Source organism: Athalia rosae, chromosome 4 (assembly GCF_917208135.1).
Source record: "Athalia rosae chromosome 4, iyAthRosa1.1, whole genome shotgun sequence".
Taxonomy (NCBI): domain Eukaryota; kingdom Metazoa; phylum Arthropoda; class Insecta; order Hymenoptera; family Athaliidae; genus Athalia; species Athalia rosae.
Window position 1 is genome coordinate 18,391,976 of NC_064029.1, and position 27,236 is coordinate 18,419,211.

Consider the following 27,236-nt stretch of genomic DNA (forward strand, 5'->3'; position numbering starts at 1 on the left):
GAGTTGAAAAAGAGGAGGAGGAGGATCGCCCCCTTCGGATTTTAATCAAAGACGAACGTTGCGGAAACGCGAAAGAGTATACACCGAGTAAGTTCGCGTGGTATCGAGATCTCTTAGAAGTTTGTTAGATCGACAGGCGAGCACGAGAGCGTTTGTTAGACTCGCGCTTATAAAGTGAATCGGAGGGAGGATCAATTTGCTCGAGGCTGCGGGACGCGTGTAGAGTTTCGGTTCGATCATATCCCCGACGACTTATTGGTTTTATTCTCCGTCTCGTATATCGACAGATTTTTAAATGGACATTCCTCCGTCCGTTGGCTGAACGTATAAAGATCTCTTTGAAGCGAAACGCGAAATGAAAAAAAAACAAAAAAAAAAAAACAAAGCCAACAAAGTACACGAGTCTCGTTTGCATGGAGGTAAAGAACAAGGGTCGCGAGGACGTGGATATCGGAACGAATTTACAAAGATCAAGTACAACAGATTAAATCGGCGTGAGTATAAATTGGAGGTTTTTCTCTGATCTTGACGGGCGGAACGTCATCACGTCTGTTTCACAAGTAGTTACACGCATACCTACGGGAACGGCGAGTGTGTACCCGTCAAGAATTCTCCGGCAACCGGCGTCGTTGGATGCCCGAGAAATTGTACAAATTTCCATATTTTTTCAATCCAATGTCGCGCGCAGTTCATCTGAATAAATAATCCATAAAGCTTATTATCATTGTTGTTATAAACGCGCGGTTGATTTGTTGCGTTGTTGTCGACGACGCTGATTTTCGTTTTATTCTTTTACGATTTTTTTTTTACTCCTCCTGCCATATTTTCTACCTTTTTCGATACGATTCGAAACCGAAATTTTGTTTTTTTTATCCTTCGTCGTAGTGAATGACGTACATAATTAGCGAGATTAATCGGCAGTTCCGTTCTTGATTCGATAAATTATGATATTTGTTTTTTTTTTTTTTCTCCCAATAAAATCGTTAATCATCGTTTTCCAATTAGAAAAAGTATACACCGATATGTACACACGTAAGCGAATGACAAAATTTCAAAGTGTCCTCGTGTCACGATAAATAATTCCGGTTATCACGCGCCCTACCTACGATGTACCCAACCATCGTTTTGATTTGCTTTCACGTCTCGTCCGGTGGCATCATCGGCTGGCGAACGTTGTAAAAGGTCGCGCCGGCGAATTGACGGACTATGAAGAATTCGAAGACCTCCGCGTCGAGGAATTTTCGTCGCGTCCGTCACTCTTGGTAACGCGAATGGCCGTAGCCGACAAAACCAACCGACCGAAAAGAAATATCCTTTGTCTGTACGAGAGTCGCTGTGCGCAAGAAATCCCGAACTGTTTATTGTATCCCCATTTTCACGATATTATTAATTATACACAGGTACGTATACGGACTCGGGATCGACGAACGAGCTATGCGTCATTCGTAATGAGACGTGTCGATGATACGTGTGTGCGTGATAATTATGCAAAATTTTTATGAAAAACTGAAGACGCGAGGAGAAAATACACATCGGGTCGGTGAGTTATTTTTGAAAGTTTTCCTCGTATCCCCCCGATTCCCGTCTGCGTACAAAGTCTATAAATCCGGGCAGTTGATATCCTGGTAATCGAAACGGATCGTAAACATGTCTCACGAGTGAGTTGGAACCCGTTGAATAAGATATCGGTATACGTCCCTTGCTAGTTATACCGAAAATCAAAGTAACCGTACGTTAATCCAACCTTTATAAATCGCCTCTATCGAGTAGCGTACAGATTAAAGAAAAAAAAAAAAAACTAAAGAAAATCAGTGATCAAAAAATCACCCTCAGTTCGTACGAGTATCGAAATATCAAACTTCTACGTAGAACAAAAAGACGAAGGAACAAGAAAACGGAAATTATATTAGCAAAGGTGTGCGTACACGGTAAGTCACTGGATGAAAAGAACCGCGTGTAGATCTCGTTTCGCGGCACGTTACCAGCTTGGCTTTGTCTTACGTACACCCAAGTTACGGTGGTCCAGCTGCCGCTGTTGCCGGTGGTGCGGTCGCTGGGTTAAAAGTTGTGTATGTACGCGTACGTACGACTGATTAGGCGATTCTTACGCCCGCCAGGCTCGCGGAGGCTGAAGCCCGTGCAGTAAACCCGTTGCGGAGCACAGGTATGCGGTAACCGAGTGACTGTAAATCACTCCGAAGGAACGGTTGCACCTCTCCACTGTGAAATACCTGCTACAAGTTCTCGAAACACGCCACGCAAAGATCTCTTTGTCCATTTTACCCGCAGCTGCAGATCCAGCCGAGTCAAAGTGCTAAACGATTGTTGGGTAACGATTCGGAGTGAGGATAAAAAAAAAAAAAGAAAAAAGAAAAAAGAATTACACCGATTCGTAAATTCCTCGGTGCTATGAAAACGAAGAGATGAATAAATCGAGGGGGGAGGAGAGCGATGAAAACGGAATTATCTTTTTTTTATTTCATTTTTCATTTTCGATCGCACGACGCGTCATCGGGAGCGACGATGGGGATGATGATGATGATGATGATTGTGTTTTTGTGATGTGTATTTACCGGTGAGGTTATCGCCGCCACGCTGCTGGGGCCACCGGAAGGAGGGCCTTGGTTGTTGTTTGCTTCGCATGTTTCCGGTCTGTAGGGCCGGGACTCGACGCCTCGAGGACTTGGCTTTCAAACGATCGGACGCCACTACTTACCTGAAACACATTGAAAGAAAAAAGGACATAGAGTTAAAAGAGGATCCAATGATAAATCCGCGATTCGTTCGAGTCTGCTTTTGCACCCGGAGAATTCCACCCCTCGAATCTATTGGGCGGGTTCGAGGAAAATTACGATATTTAGTTTGTCGAATTTTTCGCATCCCCCTTGCCGCTCCTACACCCCGCTCCGTACGCCGTACAGTAGAACGAAATTCGGGAAGACGATTTAGTGAATTTTTCGCGAAGAAACCCGCGCCACCTCTTCACCTCTCTGCCGAATTTTCCCCCAGCGTGCGTACATATATATATCTATATACACATCCTATATAATACCTATACAGAGGCAGTTGTAACAGTCGTATATCTCTCAGGCGTACGCCCTCGAAAAGCGGCTGCCTTTGTTTCAGATATTTATGAGCCGTTTTAATTCGCGTGGTGCGTCACCCGTTGGGGTGCCGACGAAGAGGTAAGGGGTGAGTCCCGGTCGCTGTAGAGCGAAGGGAAAGGAGGGGAATAATAGGGATAAGGGTGCCCCGATAACCCCCACCGTCCCCAGACGTAGGCCATAAGCGCAAACAAACTCGCGCTCGTATATCTCTTCTCAATGGTCGCGCGGCTCTGCCGTATAACGTCGTTGGCTCGCCGCGTTACGCCGTACGTATTGTATTGTATATACGTACGTACGTACGTATACGTAGAAACTGTACGGGTACGCGCTACACACCCAAACCGATCCTCCTTTACTTTCTCTCTTTCGGTATTCCTCTCTTTTTCGCCCACTCGTTCCTCGAGGCGCGCAATGAGACGGGGTCCTCTTTTCCCTCTCCCCCTTGAAAGGTGCGCGTACGTACGGTACGTTACACACGATTCGTTTTATCTTTCTCTGGAGCGCGCGCGCGCGCGCGGACTCTACGCCTGCACATCCCGCGTAGACACCCGCGACCGTGAGAAGTGAGGGTACGCGTGTGTCCGGCAGCGGAATCCTGGCATCGGACGAAGAGCCGGACATTTCGATCCTTCTTCCTCGTGGGCAAGCGGTACCGCGATCGCCTCGGAAGGGGACCACCTCTCACGGTGGAGAGTCGGGAACGGTAACGGTACGTCATCGGTCCATCTCTCTCTTTCTCCTCTTCTCTTCCCTCCTCCTCTCTTCGGCGGGGGCATTTCGCCCCCCCGCCCGCCCGCCCCGGGCATTGCCATTGCTTTTGGCCTCAGACTCGAACCTCGCAAACTGTGCTCCGGGCACCAAGGCGCTCTCCTTAACAGCCTTCGGTCGCCTGCCCTCCCGCTCGCCCGCCCGCCTGCCTTCCTTCCTCAGCTACTCGCTCTCTAAAAGCTCTGGGTGTGATCTATGGCGGACCGTTGCGTCATTCGGGGAACAGATGCAAGGCTCGTATATTATCCAGGCATATCTACGGTGCACGTTACTCCCCCGTTGCCACCCTACCCCTCGATGCTTCGCCGGAATGATCCCGGTAGTGGCTCCCCTTATTTCTACACAGTGCGCGGCTGCCGTGCTTCTCTGACTTACGGTCGGAAGAATGACACACGTCACAAATCACTCGGGTACCATAAAACCATCAGCTTAGCTACGGGTGAAAGCTTTTGTCCACCCCGGAGTGATTTTTTTCGCTTCGACCGACCCGGAGTTTTGCGCAAAGTTTGCTCGGGGAAAAATGAAAAACACGGCAGACGAAAGGAGGACGGTAAAACCGAGGAAATCGAACGAGGAAAATGTTGTTCGTCGGTTCGTCTCGCACAGCAGCGAAATAATAACGCGGCCCCATCTCGAAGGAGTACCCCCAGCTGTCTGCGGAAGCACATTCCGCGTAGCGTGCGCGCGGTTCGGTTGTGGAGCGACGTCGACGATTCTAGAATCCCCATAAATCAGGTCAGGGTTGACGGTGGCCAGGGGAGAAGAGGGTCGCTCCGTTGCCGGTGGGGTAGGGGTTGGTAAAGGTCGACGCGGCACAGAGGCGTCGACCCTCTCGCGCTACCCCTTGCCGAGCGACACCGACGTCCCGATATCCGTACGGCCCTTATGCCGCGTTGTACACCGCGGTTACGCCGGACTCCGAATAAAAAGCGCATGTGCGGAAGTGGCCGAGTATATTTGGCGCCAACTAGTTTTAACAAACTTTTTTTTTACGTTTCACCTACGAACGGGGTCTGTGCGACGCGCGCCGTGGGGGATGATATTCCCCGACGCTGTGGTATATAACTAAAATTACACCGACTCAAACCCAACCTTCCGAAAACCACCCCTGCGAACGGTGGTACGTGTACGCTGCGGAGGTAATTTATCGGCGACAATTTACTACCGCGGAAAATTGAAACTGTTGTAAATACCAGAAAAACAATTAGGGGCCATCGCTCGGATGCGGAATCAACGTTTCAACGTTAATCGATCGGATTCATCTGCGGAGTTTCGCTGAATATTTCATATCCTCTTTCATCTCCCGGGTACAATTTTCGTATATCGTATCTACGATAAAACAATCGTTGTTAACAACGTCGCCGTGTGACCCAGAGATGAAAAAACTCGAAGGGCGAAGGGCGAAGAGGACGTTACCGCGTAGGACGAGATGGGAAGCGCGACGGGGACCCCAGATGGAATCAGTGCAGTTGGGAATATTGGAAAATGTCAGTGGCAGGGGTAGAGGCGACTATTTATGAGTCGTACGTGAATCGCGGGGACCAGAAGACGCCGTGATACTCCATAGCCTCGGAAAGTAAAGGCAAGGGAATAGAAGGAAAGGAGAGGCACGCGTCTGTCACTCGGCATTTAGGTACCGTGCAGAACTGAGACGGCGAGAAGGCAGGCAAGGCAGGCAGGCAGGCAGGCAGGCAGGCAGGCAGCTAGCTAGCTCACGGCGAAGACGTCGGTCTGTGAATTACGACCATCAGGCGATCCGTTTCCCTTCGCAACGTCATTCAGACACTCGTATGCGGTATATTAGTCGTCGTCGTCTTACAGCGAATTCGGTGCTAAAATTGAGGGTCGCCTCGCCGTCTGGATTTCATTTGATGCGTCGCGCCGAGTAAACTCCGCGAAAATAAATTCCCAAGATTTCAGCTTCCGTTCTTTTTTCTACCCCAATTTTTTTCTTTTTCTTCGCACGATGTAACGAATTCGGAAGGAACGGTCCCCGCTGCAGTCTCGAGATATGGAATATCGTAGAGCGTGTAGCGAACGACTTTTTGTACGTTAGTTAAATGAGAGAAAAAAAAAAAAAAAAACAACAACAACAACAACAACGACAACTCGAATCAAATAAAACGAAACGAACGGAAGAATGGAAATAAGAAAAGTGGATCGGAGTTAAGAGATGAAAGAACGCGGGCAGGCTAAAAAAGAGTCGTTACAGCTGGTCTGAAAAGGTGAGGAGCGCCAGAGAGAGTGGGAGAGTGGAAGAGGAGGAGAATAGAGAAGATACAAAACCGAGGAGGGAACGAATGAGAGTGTCGTAAAAGACAAAACCTGAGATCGTCAAAGAACAATACCGACGGAATTGAAACCCTCAGGTGAATGCTCGGCATCCGCAACGTCGACATCAACGCGAAGAACACGCCGGCGGTATCAGCGGCGTAACAACCGACCTGAAAACGCCTAGGTATATCCTAATTAAAGAGAACCGCGGAGAACTTTGCGTCACTTTTTCTGAAACCGAGTCCTTTATTTTTTTCTCGTCGCTCCGAGAGGCGTAGGTACAGTGACTTTTTTGGCTGGCGTTCAGGGAGCGGAAAAATATCTCCGGACCGGTCGGTTGTGAAAAAGTGCCTATATAACTCGGATTAGGGAGAGGAGATCTTAGCCGCGAAGAGAGGAGAGGACGAGGAAGAGGAGGAGCGGTGTAAGTTGTGGGATACAGAAAGGGAGGATGGACGGACGGACGGACGGACGGACGGACGGACCGGATGGCACGTGATTGATTCATAGGACGCGCGTGTCTCGCTTCAAATCACCAGAATAGATTCGGCGCCGTGGAATGCAGAGCCACCGGCTAATCCATCCTTCGTCTTTATTGCCCCGAGACATTTATAAAGGTGGCACTACACACCACGACCAAGGGAATTATAGCTCGCGCAGCGAGGGAGGTAGTACGATGTCGGGCGCGCGGTGTGAGTTGCGTGTGCCATCTACGTTTCATCTCAACGTTTTACGAGCTATGTACGTATATAATAGAGCTTTCATTTATTCTTTTCAAGAGCAAATCGGCCGCACGCCAGGCCCGGCTATAACGCTTCTTTCGCCTCCGCGTAACGACGGTGGCGAGGAAGACGAAAATTAGAAAAACATTCGGAAATAAAGAATACGCGTCCGGTGACAGAAGTAGGTTTTCTCTCCCACTCTCTCACTCTCTCTTTCTCTCTCTCTCTGTTCTTTCGCAGTACCGAAAAAGCTCGATACAAAATTTTAGTGTACAATCATTACGAGTACACGCACGCACACGCACACATGTGCGGTGTGTAGGTTTTTCGCCGTTGATCTCGGGGGTTGGTTTAAGTTGTACCGTGTAACGGCGATGGGGGTGGCACAGCGTCGTCTCCACGCGTGGTTTATGTGACTGCGGGGGAATCCCGTGTGCCGTGCCCCTGAGGAACGAAGAAACGGGAGATAGGCAGTGACTGCGAAGGCTGCGACGCGCGGGGGGGAGGAAGGCAGTGTTGCAGAGATAAGACGGTCGTTGCGTTGAAGCGTCCCTCGACGACCGTCTCGAAGCGGAGGAGAGAGCGTCCTCCCCTCCCCTCCCGCCCCTCCCGCCCCCGCCGCGCCTCTCTTTTTACCCTCTTTCTTGGCACGGGTAGATTCTCGTCTTCTCAACCCTCTCGAAACCTCCCCGAACCGTTAGACCGAGCCGATCCAACAGTCGCGATACTCGGCGCGCCGCGCATCCCGAGTAATTGGGAGGTAAAACTGCCTGCTACTTCTCCCCGAGCACACGAGGCCTTCGCTCGCCGTTTTTTTCTTTTCTTTTCTTCTTCTTCTTCTTCCTTTATTCTTCGGCTCGTTTCTCCGTTCTATTTTATTCTCGTCTCATTCCTCCCCCGCGCCGCGATAAAGCAAAGCGCGTGCGGAAAAGAAAAAAAGGTAAGAGAAAGTAGGGAGAAGTAAAGTGAAGAAATAAAAAAGAGAGGATCTTTTTTCCGCGGAGCGTGCAAGTAATAAAACCGACTTTTTCGAATCTAAAACTGTACGGACCATTGGAATCTAACAAAGTACTTGGAAATAGAGAGCTTTTCCATTGAATTGGGGAAACCCACGTGACACTTTTCGATCACACTTGACGATCCCCGATCGACCTTTCCCGTATGACGAGCACGAAACGACCTAGCGGAGAGAAGAAAATAAGAAAAAGGTATAATGGAACAATTTTTTTTCCTCTTCGAAAACTACGCGAAACTCGACAGAGCTGTTGAAAGATCAAATCGAGAACAGCCGTGGCAGGTGTAAAAGAGATTTTTGAATAATCCGTAGACGAGGTTCGTCAGGATTTCAGCGTAGCTGCTTTATTTAACTTATTGTCTGTATTTATGGACCACGAAGCGCGCGGCACAGATCGTCCAGGACAGCACCAGCGTCATCGGCTCACCTTTGTTTGCGTTTGGTATTAGAATCAGCGGAGTGCACAAAGGAGGATCTCCTCCTCCTCCTCCTCCCTCCCTCCCTCTCTCTCTCTCTCTCCTCTCGTCTCTTCCAGTTCGCAGTGTACCCATCGTTTCACAATTCCCGCCGCCCCCGAACCCACCCGTCGGTTTAACGTCGTTATTTGACCGGTCCGCTGATCACGAGACGGGAACCAATCAGAGAGGGAGGAGGGGAACGTGCAGGAGGAGGTGAGCGAGCGAGTATAAAGGAGAACGGACTCGGCACAAGTTCAATACGCGAGATTCGCCTCTCTCTCTCTCTCTCTCTCTCTCTCTCTCTCCGTCCGTTCGTCTCTTTTCAGCTTGATTTCTCCCTCTATTTCTATCCTCCGCCGTGTAGTTCTCCACCTCTGAACTCCGTCTCGCTCACCCCGGGCACACAGCTGTCACTGACATCGTCGCAATCCGAAACTGACCACGACAGGCGACCTCGACTGAACCACAACGGGGAAACTTATACCTATCCTGGAAAGGGTGCCTGCAGATTGATCCGTCGCGTCCACTTGCCGCCGTTGTACCGCCGCCCCTACACCTATGTGGGCTCGGCCGTGTCGAAGCCTCGCGCGAAACGCAAATTCTCCCCGGAATCTTTCGCATCCGTCGACGCGGAGAGACAGGTGCGGCATCTCGAAGGCTAATAGGTGCGATACGCGTCCAGGATACCCCAGGGCTTTCCATCCTCCTTCCCGATGGGAGTGGTCGTCCTCCGCTCGAACGGAAGAAAAGCGAGAGACTTTTGAGTTGGGGCGTCGGGTATCCCGGAGCTTTTTCGATTTTGAGATGAAAAAAAAAAACTGATGATCGGAAAAGCTTTGGAAGCGGGTGAACGGTATCGCAGTCTTTTGCAAAGGCTAATAATATACGTAGGGAACCGCGCGGCGCATAATACGAAATGCCGCATTGTGAAAGGGATCGGAATGAAATGAAATGAAATGAAATTACCGATCCGCACGGTACGTCCGTATACAAATACGCCTAGTCATCGCACCCCGGTGCATGGTGATGCAGAAAAATTATCTATCTTTCGTCATGCTCTAGTGGAACGGTCGGATAGGTAGGTAGGTAGGTAGGTAGGATAGATGGATATATATATATATATACACATAGAGCCAGGTTATAATAACGACTACGATGATAATTATAATAACAACAACATGAACGGCAACAACGAGGACTCGAATAATAAGGATAATAACAACGGACGGATGGACGGAACAGAGGAGTCACGATATGCCTATAATACAGGCGCGTACGGATGGATATACGTGGGTATATATATACGTGTGTATTCGAGAGAGAGAGAGAGAGAGAGAGAGAGAGAGAGAGAGGAGAGAGCGAGAGCGGTGATTGATGGACTGTCAGTCAAGCGGAGCTATCCATCTCGCGTCTCTCGTCTCCCGTCGCCCGTTCCTTTATTATTTATTATTCTTCCCGTGGATACGCCGTGGCTCCGCCGTTGTTGCGGGTACACCGGCAAGCCGACCGGCAGTGACGCAGCACACACCCCAGGTAGACGACTTCGATATTGCCCCGTATACGCTCCCGCTGCCGTTACCGGTTGTGCTGCACCGCCTTGCTGTGTCATGAAACAAATGCACCACGCCGGCCAATCATCGTACCACCGATGATTATGACCGTCGTTGTTATAATCGTGATGAAGATAATGAAGATGATGACCACGATGACGATGGGCATCCGTCAATCCCCGCGCGTAGGCCGCGCAACTTTGGCGCACTGCAACAACGAGATTGAACGTCGATCCCGAAATATTCGTCGATAAATTTTCGAGCGCCCTGCCGTCCGCGATATTTTTCATTCCTCCGATCCCCCCCCACCCCACCCCACCCCCCCTTAGTAACGATATCGAAATCGCGCCAACTAAGAGAGATTGACGCAACGAGAGAAGCTCAAACTTTTACAGTCATTAAAAGGGATCGCTCTCGGGGGTCAGCTTCAATTAACGGACGGATAACCTCGTCAAAGTCTTGTCTCTCGGTTCAGAGCGAAAGAACTCTCCGCTCTCGTGGTCGGAGGTGAGCAATCAGGATGTATATAGAAGATAAGAATCTTTCAAAGCAACAAAGACACTTTCGGTCCACCGAGTTCTCGTCTCGCACAGATTCTCTTACCGATGATCCCATTAGAAACTGTTTGATTAACGACTCTCGATGTACAGGTCCTTCTCCCGATCCCTCTGCTCCGGGAAATTTTCATCTCTTTCTCCCTCTGTCTCGATGATTACGTCTTACCCCCGACTGACTGACCTGCATCGGAACCTTGCCCGGTAAAAATGCACGCCACAGGGCTTTTACCTGCCAAATTTCTACCTCTACCTGGTACCCGATCTGCACCGAAAGTCATGAAATCACTTCGTGAAATGGTTCCAATCCAGAGGATTTGCACGTAGAGAAGAGGACGTCGACGATTTCGAGTTGTTTCCCTCGGGAGAATTTTAATATTTCCAAGCGCGATACGGTGGGCGATGCGATGGTAGCGTGGTCGTTCGGATTCCTCGCTTCCAAGTGTGACGGCGATGAACCGGATTTCGTTTCGTGGTACGTAAAAGAGTGGAGTCGTGCAGGAGATGCAACGGATGGGAAGGAAAGCGCGGCACCGGCACCACCGGGACAGGAGCATCAGTATCAGCATCAGAACCGAGACGAACGCGCCCATGAGACAGACTCGTTCGTTTCTCGGTTGGACGAAGGCGCGCGAATGACTCCGGTCATAAATCTGCTAGTAATTATATCTCAGAGCGGACACCCGGTGATTAGGCGAATATACTCGGGCGGCTCGCCTTATATTCCTTACGGCTCGCAAATGAACTGGCTGGGCCTCGTCCACGTCGCGTTGCATGAACGTCGTTGCCCCGCGAACGAAGCAGCGACGAAAATAAGAGAAAAAAAAAAAAAAGAAAAAGAAAAAAAAAAAGGAAAAGAAAAATACTTGTATACGTAACGCGTACGTACAACCCGTGTGGCGCGAGTCGACGACCAACGTACATTATATACCGTATCAATCACCTGTTATCGTGCTCCGATCCATCTGCGAGGCATCGGAATAATTCTCTTTTTCCGCTTGATTTGTCGCTTGTGATTAGCCGGGTATAAGGTCTTTCGACGTTGGCGTTTAATATGTGAAAAGAAAAATTCTCCAACGATCGTTCCCACATCCGCGTACGTATATTTCACCAAGTACAAGGATTTCACGGTGAGTTTGCTCTGGCGATAGTTTTATTTTTTTTATTTTTTTTATTCTCACATAGGATCGCATAGAGAGAGAGAGAGAGAGAGATGGAAAAAGTTCGCTGTACTCCACGCAGGATTTGAGGAAGAGGGTAGGGGGAGGTGTGGGGGGTGTGGGGGGTGTATAGAAAAGTCGAAAAGTCGAGGGCTTAAGCGTTTAAAGTTTCTCGTGTATATTCGAGAAGCGCGTATACGGTTCGAAGTCGTCTCTGCAGAACGCGAGTCTCGAAGATCAGACGAACCGTAGGCAACTTGATCCTTGAGCCGGACGCGGATAGCCGTATTCCGAGCCGCTTAGAGATTTTTAGGAAAGCTAAACAGGTTCGAAGCTCGACGGGTGGCTCCGTTAAGCCCGACGCGAAAAAAACCATGTCCCAGTTGATAATTTCGTCGCAATCTAGGTAAGAAATAAATTGCCAATATAAATACCTAGTTGCGCAGAAATCGACGATACGATCTCCGAGCGGTGTACTACGTCCTCCTCTGCATCGATCTGATTTTTATTTATCGATACTTTCTCCTTTTTTTTTTTTTTCCTCATCATCACGAAGTTGATCGATTACAGCACAATTAATTTTCCGTAACTGACACCTATTGTTACGCGGACGTTATTTCGGTGGACGAGAAATATCACGATCGTACGATAACTGCTGCGAAATCCATTCTAAAAAAAAAAAAAGCTGCTAAGAAGAAGAAAAAACAAAATCTAATTTCTCACGTTCTTCTTATTCGTTTCGAGAACCGATCGAGGGCTCCGCGATATCGCGGAGGCAGCGGTAGCGGGTCGTTACGATTCAAGATTCTTAAGTCATGGTTCTGGGCGGAAGTGTAGTCGACGGTATAATACTAGGAGTGGGTCTAGGATTCGAGTGTATTTGAGGTAGGTCGGGGTCGGACAGCGGAGCCGGTAAGCTCGCCGAGCCATTCACGGAAACCACCTCGCGGCTACCCGGGGCTTCGAACGTACCCGACTTACCGGGTCCGCTGTTACTGCGGACCAGAACTTGTGTGAGTAAATTTTGTAAAGCGTCGAAAGCACGCGCGTGTGCGTGCGACTGATTATCGCACGTGCGTACTACCCGTACAAAATCCTCGCCTCGTTATCATCGCGCTACCGGTCGTGTGAGGAGCCGAGCAAAATGAGAATAAAGGGAACGGGACGGAGGAAAGAAAAGAATGCGCGATCATTTAACGGGTGAAGAATCGCACCACGTACCGAGATGGATGGGAAAAAAAGAAAAAAAGAAAAAAAAAACCCTCGGAATCCGCGGTATTCTCACTATTGAAATTTCTAGAAAAAGACGTCATCGAACGGAGGGGACGGTTCGACCAGCTTCTGGATTCGTGTATTTATAAAAAGAACCCGCATCGATTCTCGTCTATTAATTTATACTCCCGTATAAATATCTCGTAATTTCGTCGCGACGATCGCCACGTCATCGAAGAAAATCCTGTTATTGTTCCCGAGATATTATTGGACGGATTGATACGATCGGTTCCCATTTCGCAGTTCGTTTGAAAACCGGACTAAGTTGAGGCTGTTTACCAACCGCAATTTGCTTATCGATATCGCGCTAATTAGTTTGTCAATTGTATTTATAAAGCTCGGGAGAAATAATTGATTGAGAATATTGTAGCCTCGAGATCTCGGGGGACTGCGTCCGATATTTATATGAATTTGATACGTGATCGCTGCGACGGAATATATTCGGTACAAATAATGATCGTATATCAAGACGGAATGAACTGGATTTCAGTACAACAATAAGTCCAAACTGCGTCGCAGTACCTTCTAGTCATCAATCGGTCGCTCGGGCCGCCATCAATCAAGAATGTCAGAAATAATCGATGGACGTGACAATTTCAGTTGAAGCGTTCGCGCTGGGATCCAGTGCAAACACCGAACTGACCAATCAATCAACCGGCCACTCGGTCACGTGTCTTCGGAGACACGTACTGTGTACCGCTAACTACAGGGTGTCTCTAAATAGCGTCCAAGTTCGCCTTACGTATTAATCCGGTTGCACGTATGCCAGCGTCGCGACAACTCCTCTGTATAACGTCGTTGATCGAGACGATTGCATTTCATCGGCCCTGTCCGGTAGCGACGATTTTCGGCGTATAAATATTTTTGTTGTCCGCCGAAAAAATTGACGTTAATGGCGTTTCAATTTTCACGTGTATACGCCTGTATAGGGGGGGAAACACGTTTACATCGCGCAAAACCAAATACCTACCCATAAAACTACCTACATCTGCTCTCGCGGTTCTACCAGCTCCACGTCACCGTGTCTTTTTTTTTTTTTTGTCATACTTTTTTTTCATCGATTAATTGATCGACCGTTTGCTGCCACTGCGGCATATATAGGATAATGTCGGTCAGCAATCTATAGCGGTAATAAATCTCCATGGGTCTATATCATCGTAGATTGGAAAATGAAAAACAAAAAAATTTTTACGCGCACACGTTCGCACGAACTCGTAAATGATTCGAGTCGCGAGTCGTGTTGGTGTGTTTCCGTGTTTTTGATTCTTTTTGTTTACTACTACTTTATTTTGTGGAGAATTTTCAACGAATTGTCGAATTTTAAAACCTGAGCGGGGGAAAAAAAAAAAAAACGCCGTACCCGCAATCAAATGAAGCACGAGTCGTTACGACTACGGGATATTTTATCCGATTGATTTCGCACGAACATTTTCAAATATACACACACACGTAGTCTCATCTTTTTTTCCGCAAGCTCTACGAACTCGTTGGCAGCGTATCGTTTCGGGACACCTTATGTGCATTGATGCGTCTACGCCTTATACCTATGTATATTCACACCTACGCACTTTTATAACAGAGCAAGTTTGCCGCTCCGTGCAGCATGCCGCTGCCGATGACGTAACGAGTGTAATTATTATTAGTCGGCCAACCTTATCACGTTTGGCATGCATGTATCACGCGAGCTTCGTAAAACCTGGTTCCTGCCGTTGCTGCTGCCGCTGCTGCCGCCTGCATCGTGCGAGTTCCACGGGTACAGCGATGAACCGGACGACGGTTAAAGCTCTCGCGAAAAATCACCGATGATCATTCAGTCAATTTTCTCTTCGTTTACCTCGGAAATTGACGAGCGCGAGAAAGAGATGTCGAAATTGCGAGTCGGTTGGGTTCGAAAGACCGCGGTGTAACGCTATTTACGATGAAGTTTCACTATTCACGAAACTACGCGACTTGAGAGCTTGGAGATCACCTTGAAATTTGATTTAACGCCCGAGCACCTGCGGACACCTGTTTACGAATATTTAGGATCCGAGTTTGCATCGGTCACGGCCACATCATCGTCAGAGCGATGCGAAATCGCCAATGTTCTTCTTTTTTCTCTTATTCGCTATTTTTTATTTTCGGAAAACTTTGAAAAAACCGGCGCAAAGTGATCCTGATTTTTTTCCTCTTTCCTCGTCGATTTACGAGAATTTCACACGACGTGCCGATCACATCATCCGCGGTATCGCGATGGCGCCAAAAAATAATCGTTTCGGTCCTCCTACTTGTGCGGATCGTAGAATTTGTTGAAGATGAGTTTTTGCTCAAGTTCTATTTATCTATCGCGTTGGATTTTTTTTTTTTATTTTTTGTTCCCTTTTTTCTTGCGTAGATGCCAATAAATTCGTTTCTTTGATGTAATTGACGAGCTCTATAATATATCGGAGTGGGAGCGACGAGTTTTGGAAAGGTCATAAAGTGATTTACACGAGGCCGAATATAGAATGGCAGGAGATTTTTTTTTTTCCTCAGCGTTGCTCGAATAATTTTTGGGAATTGGGATACATATATATTCGCGCATAACATTTATATACACAAAATTGGAATGGCCGATCTTCTTCTTTGTTTCTCGAGATAACCATTACGAGGCCTCAATTCATCGACCGCGTACGTCCCTGAGAATGAAACATTTTAGATGAGCTACCGTTGAATGAGATTTTTAACGATCGCACCACTCAACGTATCGCTGTGCGAGGACCACGTACGACGAATACGGGATGACGTTTTCTCAAACGTGAATAAATTGTATATATAATATCAATACGGTGCGCAACCTGACGGGATATTAATTTACAACCGCACGGACAATTTATGACGAATTATATATTTGTGTGCATAGATGGATGTACGTATCGCGGTAGATAGGTGGTACACACGGACGATTGCGATCGAGCGATTTTATAGATGTGTCATTTGATGTTGAAAAGTAATAAAAAAAAAAAAAATAAATAATAATTAATCGCAACGCGAATATATTTCACATTTATTAATATCATCCGCAGACAATGTCAACACACACGTATGCAAATACGAAGGCGGAAAAAAAACTTAATAAATAATTTCGAAGCCGGATAATCCGGTGACGTCCCGTACAACTTCAGACGGGGATCAAAAAATCGCGGTAATAAAAAAACGAAAGAACGAAAAAGAACGCAAAAACCAAAAAAAACAAAAAAGGAAAACAACCTCCTCGAATTACTCAAATTACAACTCAATCAGGTTATATCGATCAAAATATCATGGAAGTTGTTGAAAAATTGAGGGGAAAAAAAAGAAGCGAATGATACCGCTGCGGGAATAATTTGAAGTCTAGGTTTTTTTTTATTTAATTAATTTCGGTTGCGTAGCAAGAGACACAAACATGTTTGAAATCGAGCGAGAAATACTAAAATAACAAATTGTTTAAAAAATGATGATCATCGTACGTATGGCGTATAATATAAGTATAACGAAGAGTTGATAATGTTTGCGGATTCAAGTGTATACATTTTACGAGTGTTAACCGAAGCCTAATTAATTATCCAACTAATTAAAGTTAATTGATTGCTACAATTCATTCTGTTCAGTGAAGCCAGCTGTTTGCAACGTGTGTATTATAAACCCGCACGATTCACGCACTCCGCCGATCGGCCGAATGCGGCTGAAATTCCGTTCCGATGCAACTGGGAAGTAAGTAAGGACGGGACGGAGCGTGCGCGTTATTTCAATGCATTCCACACCGCCTCGGTGGACCGGAGGCGAGACCGAAATCACGAGGGTCTGAGAAATTTTTGAAAATTCGTACCCTGAACAATAAAAATTTTCAATAATCCTCAAAAGCAGCGGTGCAAAATGTGGATAATTGCGAACATGCCTTGGTCAGAACGTTGGAATGCAGTTGCACGCACCGTAACGTGGATAGCTCCGGGTCATTATATAGCTTGTTTATTATTGCTCAACGGATATTAATTGATATCGAAAATACAATTTTCTGTATCAACGATCAAAACACCCTCGCTTCGTTCGGCGGCATGCGGACGCTCGTCGTCTCTGGAGTTTCGGTGCAGCATAAGCTCGCTGCATATCCCGTACAGGCGTTGAGATTTAACTTGAGCGTATCAAAACTTTGCCGAGCTTTCGAATTTTCGCGAATCGAGTCGCTACGTCACCGTAGTGAAAATGGTTATGGGATGTGCTTTTCGATCGTCGAACAATTTGACGATCTTCCAAACAAGGGGGGAAAATTTTCATTCGTCGAAAATATCGAATAGTTGAGAAAGAGCTGAGAGGAGATGAACGATGTGTTAGCCGGCGAAGAGGAGTAAAAAAAATAAATATGCACACGCACACGCGTGTACATCCACAAATAAATTTTGTACAGACTCGGTACGAATCAAACAAAGAGCCTCGGGGTATTTTAAACCGTGGAGTGCTTCGGTTTTGTACAGGACGATCAGTGCCACGTTGCTGCCAGTTAACATTTTAACGAACCCCCGCGTCCGCGAACATCAGGTATAGGTAGGGTGTAAGCGTTAAACGCGGATATACGCGTACCTGCTCCGTGTTCCGTCACATGGCAAACCGCGGCGAGGTAATTCGCGTTTCACTTTTCCGTACAGACCGTTGTTGTTGTCGTGGCTTTATCATCGCGACACCTATTCAATTACACGAGGATGCGAACGAAACCCAAAAGCACAGAAATAATTCCAAGGGTTGGTGAACATTTTTGGGTACACGAAAAGACGGGAGACGACTACAGGTAATTGGGATGAAAAATTTTCTGCGAGATGAAATATCAGAAATTTGATTCAGATCAGGCGTCTCGCCTTTTTTTTTCCATTTTTCACGAAAACTAAAATAGCCGCAGGTGCGTCTCTATACAGATAAAACGAACTACGATCGGCTGCGGGTAATACGTGGATATTATACAGATACCTACGCGTGTAAAAGGATGTGCTTTATATCAACGTGCGGGTGGCAGACGATTTTTTCATTTTCTCCTTTCTTCGATTTTCGGCCGATCATTCGCAGCGGGTTCCCCTCATTCGTATTTTCGTTTTATTTCGTTTGACTGGAATATATTTTTTTCTCCCGTTCGCGTTAGGTGTGCGAAGGTGCGGGACGGATCGTCAGAGGAGGTATGCTCCGCAACCCGCGAAACGCTGCCGCCGCCTCGAGCGTATATTTGCGATAGCGCAGGAGGATAGGAAACGCGGACCCCGAGGCCCCAATATCGATCTCATACATAATTAAATACCAGCCGGGCAAGGCATTACAAAGAGAGCTTACTTCTGCTTTGATCTGCTGACAGACGGGCTCCGTCATCAGAGACTTCAATAGCTGCTGCCGCTGCTGCCGCTGCTGCTGGTGGTGGTGGTGCAGATCGGGAGACGTGGGGGTGGTTGCTGCAGAGGGATGTTGGCCTGCCTGACTGGCTTCGTCCCTTGCCGCGACTTTTGTGGTATGGGACACCGGCATCACACCCTACCTTTCTGTGTAGCAAGTATACGGCGGCAGCAGCAGCAGCAGCTCTTTTGCATTTCACTTTACTCGCCTCGTCTGAGCTCATATTCCGATAGGCAGCCACTAACGAACGCCACTGCACAGTGCGCGCTGCTTCGTATTAGAGGTGGTGCCGCCACCGCACGAACGAAGGGGAGGTAAAATGGAAGGGGAGGTATATGCACCCGAGGCGCTATCGTATTCCAAAGTCGACAATAAAGCTCCGTTTATACGACTGACGAGCTACGGAATTCGAATGGCACCCCAACGGTAGTGGATACTCGATGATAACGGAGACGACGCTCTTGCCACTCGTTATCTCCGTTCGTATGTACGTCGGGAAATTTTATGATTTCAAAAGATCTGAGATACTTCATTACCTATACCTGTGCACCGCAAACGCGGTATCGATATGTAATAATCAACTTCCCCCCGGTATTGATAACAATAATTTTCTCGGAGAATTTCAACCGAGTTTTCCTTTCCCTGCCTCGTGAGGATAGAAAAATTGAAGGAAAAATAAAATGAAATTAAAATGAATTAACTGAGAGACTGCAGTATTTTAATTACGTCGAAGCAACTCAGTGTCGAGTATATTAATTGGTGTATCGGCGAGTACCAATTAAGAAGGGTATTTAAAATAATCAGAGACGAGGGAGACCGAGAGAGAAGAAAAGGAGAGAGGAAAAACCGGGCGCGTTTTAACCACCCAAGACTCGATCGGTTCTACAGGTGAGGTTGTAAGACGATATATATATATAACATCGCCGATGGAGAAAATAATTACAAACGATTGGATGCTGCAATATCATATCGGACGCGTGCTTCAGATATCCGATTAAAATATAGAGGAGAAGAGAAGTCGGTGGGTGACCGGGGTCGCGGTAAATTGAGATCTTCGGTAATGAGATAAACGCGCGAGTGAAATATTGTTTCAGTTTTCGAGACGAAAAGGAGAATCAAAAAAAAAAAAATAAATAATATTGTATCTCCCACATGCACAGTGGAGACGAGGGTTGCGCCGATCGTTGTGTGGACAAGTTATGCACGTGCTCCACTGGCCTGATTCCACCCCTCCGATATTTCGGTGGTCTGGAGAAGGAGGGGTCGAGTCAGTTGCAAAAGTTGCACCAGCAATATCCCCTATGGGAATGTAACATACTTTTTTCGATCTCTTCGCAAGTTGACCGGACTTGACTCGTGTTCAGTCGACTCGACTTTGACGTACCAAACGGGAGGGCTGTCGCGTTAATTTTGTACAATTAACACCGGTGTAAGTATAAAACAAATTTACTCCTCGCTCATTCACTCATTGAGAATGACTGACGACTCTGGCGGCTATTCGTTGGCCTCGCTCTTTTTCTGCTTCCCACTCCTTTCCTCCCTCATCCTCGATTTCACCTCTCTCGCTCTCTCGTCGTATCCTGCATTCTTTGAAGAGCCGTAAGAAAGCGTGCGATGGCCTCAGAGGCTCCTGCTTACGTAACTGAACTTATTACAACTATCAAGCGCGTTGGACGTAACGCATCGTCCGGGGATCGTGTAATCCATCCTCAACACTCCAATGTGAGTAGCCTACGATTCGTGCGTTCATCCTGAAATTACAGGGACCTCGATCGCTGCTAATTTGTGCGTTTTTTTCTCTCTCTCTTTCTCTCCCCTCTCTCTATCTCTCTCTCGATACACACGTGGCATTGTTCGAAAACGAAACCCTCGTTGCGAATCGAGTTAGGTATGTGTGTTATACGTCAAGTCGCCCGGTGTCGATGACACCTGCGCGCTCGGCGCTCGAAAAGAATGGCTAATGCGGAATTGAGGAGGAAACAGCTTTCGCGCCTACACTGCAACGTTATCCCTGTTCTCGCCGGTGACTTTGGGCGAGCGAAAAAAAAAAATCAACGGATAAATGAAAATAACGCGCGATCGCATCGCGGAGATGCATCGGAGAAGAGGGTGGGAAAAAGCCGCTCATTAGACGATTTGATTTCCGAGTCCGGGAGGTACAATTTTGGCCAATCTCATCTCATCTCATTTCGTCCGGTCTGGTAGCCGTCATGGGAAACAGTCGCGGACAATGTGAATTAACGTCACTCCGTCCGACCGAAATGTCAGCCTCGCTCTTACGGAACGGCATGCGTTCAACGTGACTCGTCGAATAGCCGACTGATTGTGAGGCCTACTGATTCCGATGGCCAATCGCGCGGCCTCACCGAATCATGGAACTCGATCGCTACGATCGAATCTATTTCGCCGATCGCGGATAGCGGAATTTAAACACGTGAGTCACGGACACGTGCGTTCGTCGTAACTGACGTAGTTGGGAAATCGATTATTTGAAGAGTTCTTTGAACGCGGGGATCGTCGGATCTCCTTTTGAATTTCGGGGCAGAATTTTTAAAGGTCCTACTCACCACAAGTAGCAGTGGTTCCCAATGATTTTAATCCTTCAGTGACACTTGAAACTTTTGCAGTGCATCGCTACCACAGCTGCACCGGGATAATTAATGTTCCCCGTGTTAAAATTTACTACTGAAACAATACCACTAACATTTTCGTTTGAACTCAGTTCAAACTCAAAAACTTTATACACGATCTGCATTTTGTAGAAACATCCTCTTTATTTTCGCAAGTGATTGTACGTCTTCCTTCTATTCCTGCTGCCTCTCTTATCGCATTTGAATAATTTTCATTTTCTCGATCAAACGGCTACCCTCGTCCTTCTTATCTCCGTTCCATAGCGGGGTCATTTTTCCAAGGACTCCGAAGAGGAACGACCCTTATCAATCGCCTCGGTGCATCTCTTCCGCAATGGGATTTCCGCGTTATCGATGTAGAAACTGCGTCGCAACGCGGGTGGGCACTTCGATTCGAAAGGTGTGAAAAAAAAAAAAATAAAAAAGAAGAAATTACTCGTTGCACGAGAAAGTCAGAGGATGCACTCGACGACCGTTGACAACGGAAAAATAATCCTACGTCAGGTTGACCCGCGATTCCGAATATCCTTCTCTCGGTCGATCGACACCACCAACGAAATCCTGTTATCACTTTGACGTATACGGGCGTTCGCAGTTGACACGTATGGCATTCGACGAGCAGGTAGGCAACAACAAACAACGCACTCTCACACACGAAGACGCGCACCCTCCCGCGTCGACAGCACGTGGCGCACTGACGGCTCCTCCGCTGGCATTCCCTCCCCTCACCGGGACGCTCCGCGTCCCTCAGGTTCCCTCCATCCCCACCTCGGATCAGCGTCGGCGTCATTGGGGAACGAGAGGGGTTCGGAGGGATCGAAAAGGGGGGACAGGGGGTCCGCGAGTCCCCCCCCCCCCCCTCTCCCGCCGATCCTCCGCTCCCGTTCCACCCACGCCCCCGTTCCTCCCCCGCCGACACACCGTAGTCACCAATACTACGATTACGTCGTTGCCCCGTCGCGTCGTCGTTTTATGTATAACGCTACGAAACGCGCTCATCTGTGTTCGTGTGTATCGCATCGCGTTCACCGTTTCCTTACCCTCTCTTTTCGGATTCGTCTTTCTCTTTTTCTCGCACACAGGTGCCTAACCGCCTTATTTCCTACCTAAGTAAGTCTAGCTGTGGTAATGGACTGTTCTATGTACAGAGCGTAGAAAAGTAGTAAAACATTACCCGACGTCGACGTAACTTCTGGATAACTTTCGGGGAAAAACTGGCCGCGGTAGAACACCCGAGGGAGGGTGGCGAGTGAACCGGAGGATCGGCGGCGATTGACACTCGCGTGCGCACACACTTCACACTTTCGCGGATACGTGTGAAAAATAAATTCGCCGGTCGGTGTACGGTGACTTTGAATTCCGTACCGGTAAACGGCGCGTCTCGAACTTGTGTATCGTACGTGCGTGTGCGCGGAGTGGCCTCAAGAATTCGGGTATAAAATTGTAAATGAAACGGGGAAACTATCATCGGTGATCAAGGGGAAAGGAATGCGCTTCTCCTCGTCTTTCTCGCCCCGCCAACGGGGCCTCTGCCCACGCTATTCGCTCTCGGAGCGTCACCGCCGTCACCGTCGTCGTCTCGTCCACTTTCCTCATCCGGCGGCATTAGGAGAGTTCGGTAATAAATCTCCTTGTAAAAACACGCTTACGTCTCATCCGCACAACTCACTGGCAATATAAGTTGTGGAAGCTAGCGAAGTAAAGAGGCTGTTCAACCGCCGGCTACATCGTTCCTCCTTCTCTCATTCCTTTTTCTCCGCTTTCGTTCTCGCATTACGAATACATCCGACTTCGATGAGCGCGCGGAGCAGCCGCCCCCCCCGGTAAAAATCCACCGCACCCCCCCCCCCCCCCCCTCACCCCTCACCCCTCGCGAAGCTGCGCCACCTCATGGGCTTAGATTGGCCGGGATAGCGAGCCCTCCTCGTCCCCCCGTTCCTCTTCCTATTCCTATATTTCTCTCTCATTTTTTTCCTTTTTACTTCCCTTCAGGAGTCTCGGAGTCCTGCCACCATCTCCCCGGCAGTCCGGACGTCAGCATGATCTATGCACGCCGTGCGGACCGAAGCGGGTGTCACGAAGTGCGTGATGCATGGGAGGGGGAGAGGGCAGACTCACAGTCAGACTCAGACTCAGAGGCCAGGCTGCAGCTAGCGGCGAGTTACCTCGAGTCGACTCGAATCCCGGTGAAAGCTTCGCGACGAAGCGATCCTCGCGCTACCCATTTTATTTCTTTCTCGCTCTCGCTTTCCTGCGTTTCCATTTTTTTCTTTCTTTCTTTCTTTCTTTCTTTCTTTCCCTCCTCTCCTTCTTTTCTCTTATTTTTTCCCCCTGACACGTATTTCTATTTCTCTTCCATTGAGACCGCGATACCTGAACCACCGCGCACACCACCACCACGCGCCCCAGGTATCGCAGGAAAGTGTAACTAAGTCGCGACGAAACTGGACCACGTCGGTGTGTACGACGTCTCTTCTACGCGATACAAAAGAGAGCCCCGCTCGCAGAAAATATCCAACCACCGTAACCCGATATGCAGAAGAGACGGACGCGTACGTCACTTGCGACGTGTACGTGAGCAACGCGTACCAATAACAACGACGATAATAATAAGATAACGAATAATTTCATGGCGGTTTAAGGTCTTTGATTCTTTTCTCGGGTTTGTTTTTTTTTTATCTTCGTTTTTTTTTTTTTTTTCGTTCCACCGAGTATACCGAAGCTTGCCTAACTTTCGTTTGCTTTACCTGTCCAACGATAAGTTTCAACTGTCATCGATACACCTTAAGCCATAACTCATTTCCCCTCCTTTTAAAAGCTAACGCTGCAGATCGAACGTATATATGCGTGTACATCCTACTTATATCGAATGTATCCAAACGTGTGTGGAGTTGTACGTACGTACTGTAAATATACACGAATAAGGAGGAGAAGACTCGTTGAGACGAATGAGCCGGCGATCAACTTCGTAATTGAATGCGACGAGTTCTTATCCAAACTGTGACTATGACACAGGTGAATTACAAACCATTTTTAGAATTATCGTTATTCATATAGGCGGTATCTTACGTGCAGGTGGTTCGAACCACCTGAATCAACTTTTTCTTTCTAGCGTGAAAACGTATACTTCGTAGCAATGGCGTTGCTCAAACATCGCGGGTATATACGTATGTGCATGAAAAAACGCTTGCTAAGGATAACCGTGCGCACTTTTTCTTTCTGTTTTTCTTCTCCTTCTTTTTTCTGACGGTGAAAATCCCCACGAATCATGCATCGCGCATTCTATTTGGAACGAAGTAGAAGGTCAATACCTTTGAATTTTTTTAACGACACCGAGAGGAATCGAGCAAGGAGCCGAATCGGATAGTGGGAGATATTTTTATGGCCGATGTCTGTCGATTGGTATTCAACGAGCTGAACTATTGTTCAGAGAAACACTAATTTCGTATACGAGGACGACCCGGTACAAGTGAAAAACGTACGGCCTGTAAATTACCGTCGTATATATTCATTTCTTCGAAACAATATTGCCTGCAGTTGATGGGGACGAACGAAAAACGACGCGATGCACCCGATGAAGAGAAAAATGTCACTTCCTGTCGAAGGAGGAGAAAAAAGTAGAAAAAAAAAAACAAAAAAAAAAGACGAAGAGAAAAGGATACGGTCGGTTTTTCGAGAGAACCGGGTAAATATATGTCTCCTCTGTTTCTCGGGGTAAAAAAAAGTGCAACGCCGAATTTTGAAACTCGGCGACGCAGCGACAACTGCGAAGACAAGGTGGCCGAAAAGGAATCCAGTTAGAGGCGAGGACGGAGGTTGAAGGTTGTCGGTTGAATTTCTACGGATCGGAGACTCGATAGCGTGCCTTGGCCGAGGCAAATGGCAATAAATCCATTTTTCGTCGATGGAACGAGGAGCGAAGAACGCGCGGGGAACCATCGGGGGGAACGGGGACGTCCAGGGTCTCTGATTAGCAGCCGGACTCCACCGAATGGGATGACAGCCCGTGAGTTATAATATGGCCCATCTATCTATTTGCCCAGCTCTATCGCTTCGCCTCTTCTCCTTTCTCTTCTTATTCTCCAACGACTCACGGCGGTACAGTGGTGATGGTGGTGGTGGTGGTGGTGGTGATGCGGTGGTGATGCCGAATATCGGAAACGCTGAGAGACCTACACGCCCAAAGATCTATCCCTGCACTACCCCCCCGTGTGTGTGTGTGTGTGTCTGTACGTACGTATCTATGGAGTGGAAGAGCTGAGGAGAAGAGAATAAATATAAATTAGGTTGTTCGGAGCGAACCATCAATGGACAAACTGTGCTGTTTTTCGTGCGCCAGCGGAATGGACCGGGATTGGCTATACGTAGGGGGGGGGCCAAGGATTTATCGCCACGGACTTAAATGTCCCGAGGCTGCCAATTCGTTGTCTACGACACGACCTCCTTCTGCCTACTTCCCCCTCGCCGCGCTCGTCCTGCAACGCCGACCGCCATCAAAAATTACGTCCCTTGTACATTCTTTCTTTGTCCCCGATGCAGCGAATCGATCGTACTACATCGTGGAACACCTTCGCCAAAAATCCATCCGTCCATCGATTTACGGAAAAAAGGGAATCAATGTCCTCGGATTAATTTTCTGACGTCGAATTTGTGTCGATGATTTTTGCTCTCCTCGGATACACGGGGGGAGAAAAAAAAAAAAAAGAAGAAAAAGCGAAGGGGGAGTAAAATGGGAAGTAGGGTCGAACGCCTCGAGCGAATCCATCGGTCGTTGTGTGACAAAATGCGAAAAAAAAGTGGCGGTGCGTGGACTCGAGGAGAGAGGAGAGAGAAAAGGTGTAGCGGTGTCAGATTGGCGAGTGCTCAGTTTATATCGTTCTCCATTGGGCAAAAAATGAAGCTCATTCAATATTACATTAAGGTGACCCCTCACAAATCTTTCGCTGAAAGCAACCGGCGGGACACCTCTCTATACATTTGAACTGGAAAGATGCATCCGAAACTTTCGACGGAACCAGTTCATATATCTGAGGTATGGTCGCCATAAATAAGCGCGCTGTCCGCTCCGTCTGTTCGCCGTCGCCAACCCCTTGCCTTTCCTTGCCTTGCCTTTCCTTTCCTTTCCTCTCCTTACCTCCCCTTCTTCACTTCCATTCCCAGTTTTGCTCTTGCCTTTTTCGATTCAGAATCGAACTTTTCCACGTCTTCTCCCACATCTACCGAGAAACCAAATCCATACAACACACGCGACTTCCATCCGCAAAAGTACGATCCGGAACTACGGTTTAACCTTCCTTATGCCAAAAAATCTTATCTCTCTTGAGAAACTTTTATTACCGAAAATGACGGAATTAAAACGTGATATTTTTCCTCCCGACTCTTCGTACCCTCCCCACCGAGCGGATAGATTTCAACGTCGAGATACTGACATCGTCTTGGAACATGTTGCGCGTAGGTTGGTAGGTAACGGTGTGTCAAGTTGCCGACGCTAGATGGTCGGACACGTACAACCGGTGGTACTAATTCCGGTATCTGATGGACACACGGCGGCCAGTTAGACTAGCCTCACGAGGAATAGGAATAGTTATGGGAAGGTGCTGGTAATAAGCTTACCGATCCCACGTTCTGGACACTCCGCGGGGGCATCTGTGATCTCTCTTCTGTAGGTCTCGTACAATCTAATCTCAACAAATCTGGGCACATATCGACGCACCGTATGTAATTACACGTATGCAAAGGAGGAGCTGAAGTCCTACCCAGGCGGGACGTATACGAATAAGTTTCGAACCCGTCTTACGCCAGATTTTCCAACAACAACGGCAAAGATTAAACGGCTCACCCCGCACCCTTATACCGCGCGCATCCCGTACCGTCGTTCCCTGGGGTGCTAAGGAGAACGTGCTTCCGAGCCAACGGCGAGTCGGAAGAATTTTTTTTCGGATACAGCGGGACGATCCCAATCGTTAGTAGGCCATTGTCTTCCTCGAGAGTCGTCGATTTTTATCACGCGAGGTGACGCGAAATCTGAAGAAATTCAATCGTCGAATCGTCCGACGATCGTCTCCTCTGGTGAATAATTAGCTCACGGATGAATTTTTCGAGCTGTCGGAGTCCTCGAGGGATCGGAGTAGAAAAATTTTGACACGAATTTCAAGAGACGCGTCCGGAGAGCCGAGAAGTCGATGATTCCCGGTACCCTTACGCCGTATGAGGGTTCGATACGACTCTCCTAAGATTTGAAGAAGCGTTCGCCCGGCTAACAAAGAAATAAACTACCTGCCGGAGTCATCGTCGAGTATACGCGCCGGGAATACGAAGAGTAGGTGCAGGTCGACTAGGCGATATGTAATGCGGTGGAA

General features: G+C 47.9%; 1 protein-coding gene across 3 annotated transcripts in view; it reads right to left on the reverse strand.

Moving 5' to 3' along the window:
• LOC105688735 (protein tiptop) overlaps positions 1-27,236 on the reverse strand; it is a 100,100-nt gene that overhangs the window by 35,781 nt on the left and 37,083 nt on the right. Inside the window, exons 1-2 of one of the 3 annotated variants that reach the window (XM_025746853.2) lie at positions 20,815-21,582; positions 2,574-2,716 (exon numbers count right to left, since the gene is read on the reverse strand). The exons of 1 other annotated variant lie outside the window; for it this stretch is intronic. In XM_025746853.2, coding sequence (XP_025602638.2) covers positions 2,574-2,643 — 70 coding nt within the window. In that variant the 5' untranslated portion in view covers positions 2,644-2,716; positions 20,815-21,582. Of the gene's footprint in view, positions 1-2,573; positions 2,717-20,814; positions 21,583-27,236 lie in introns of those variants that run through there. One more of the 3 variants, XM_048654436.1, reaches the window with a different exon arrangement.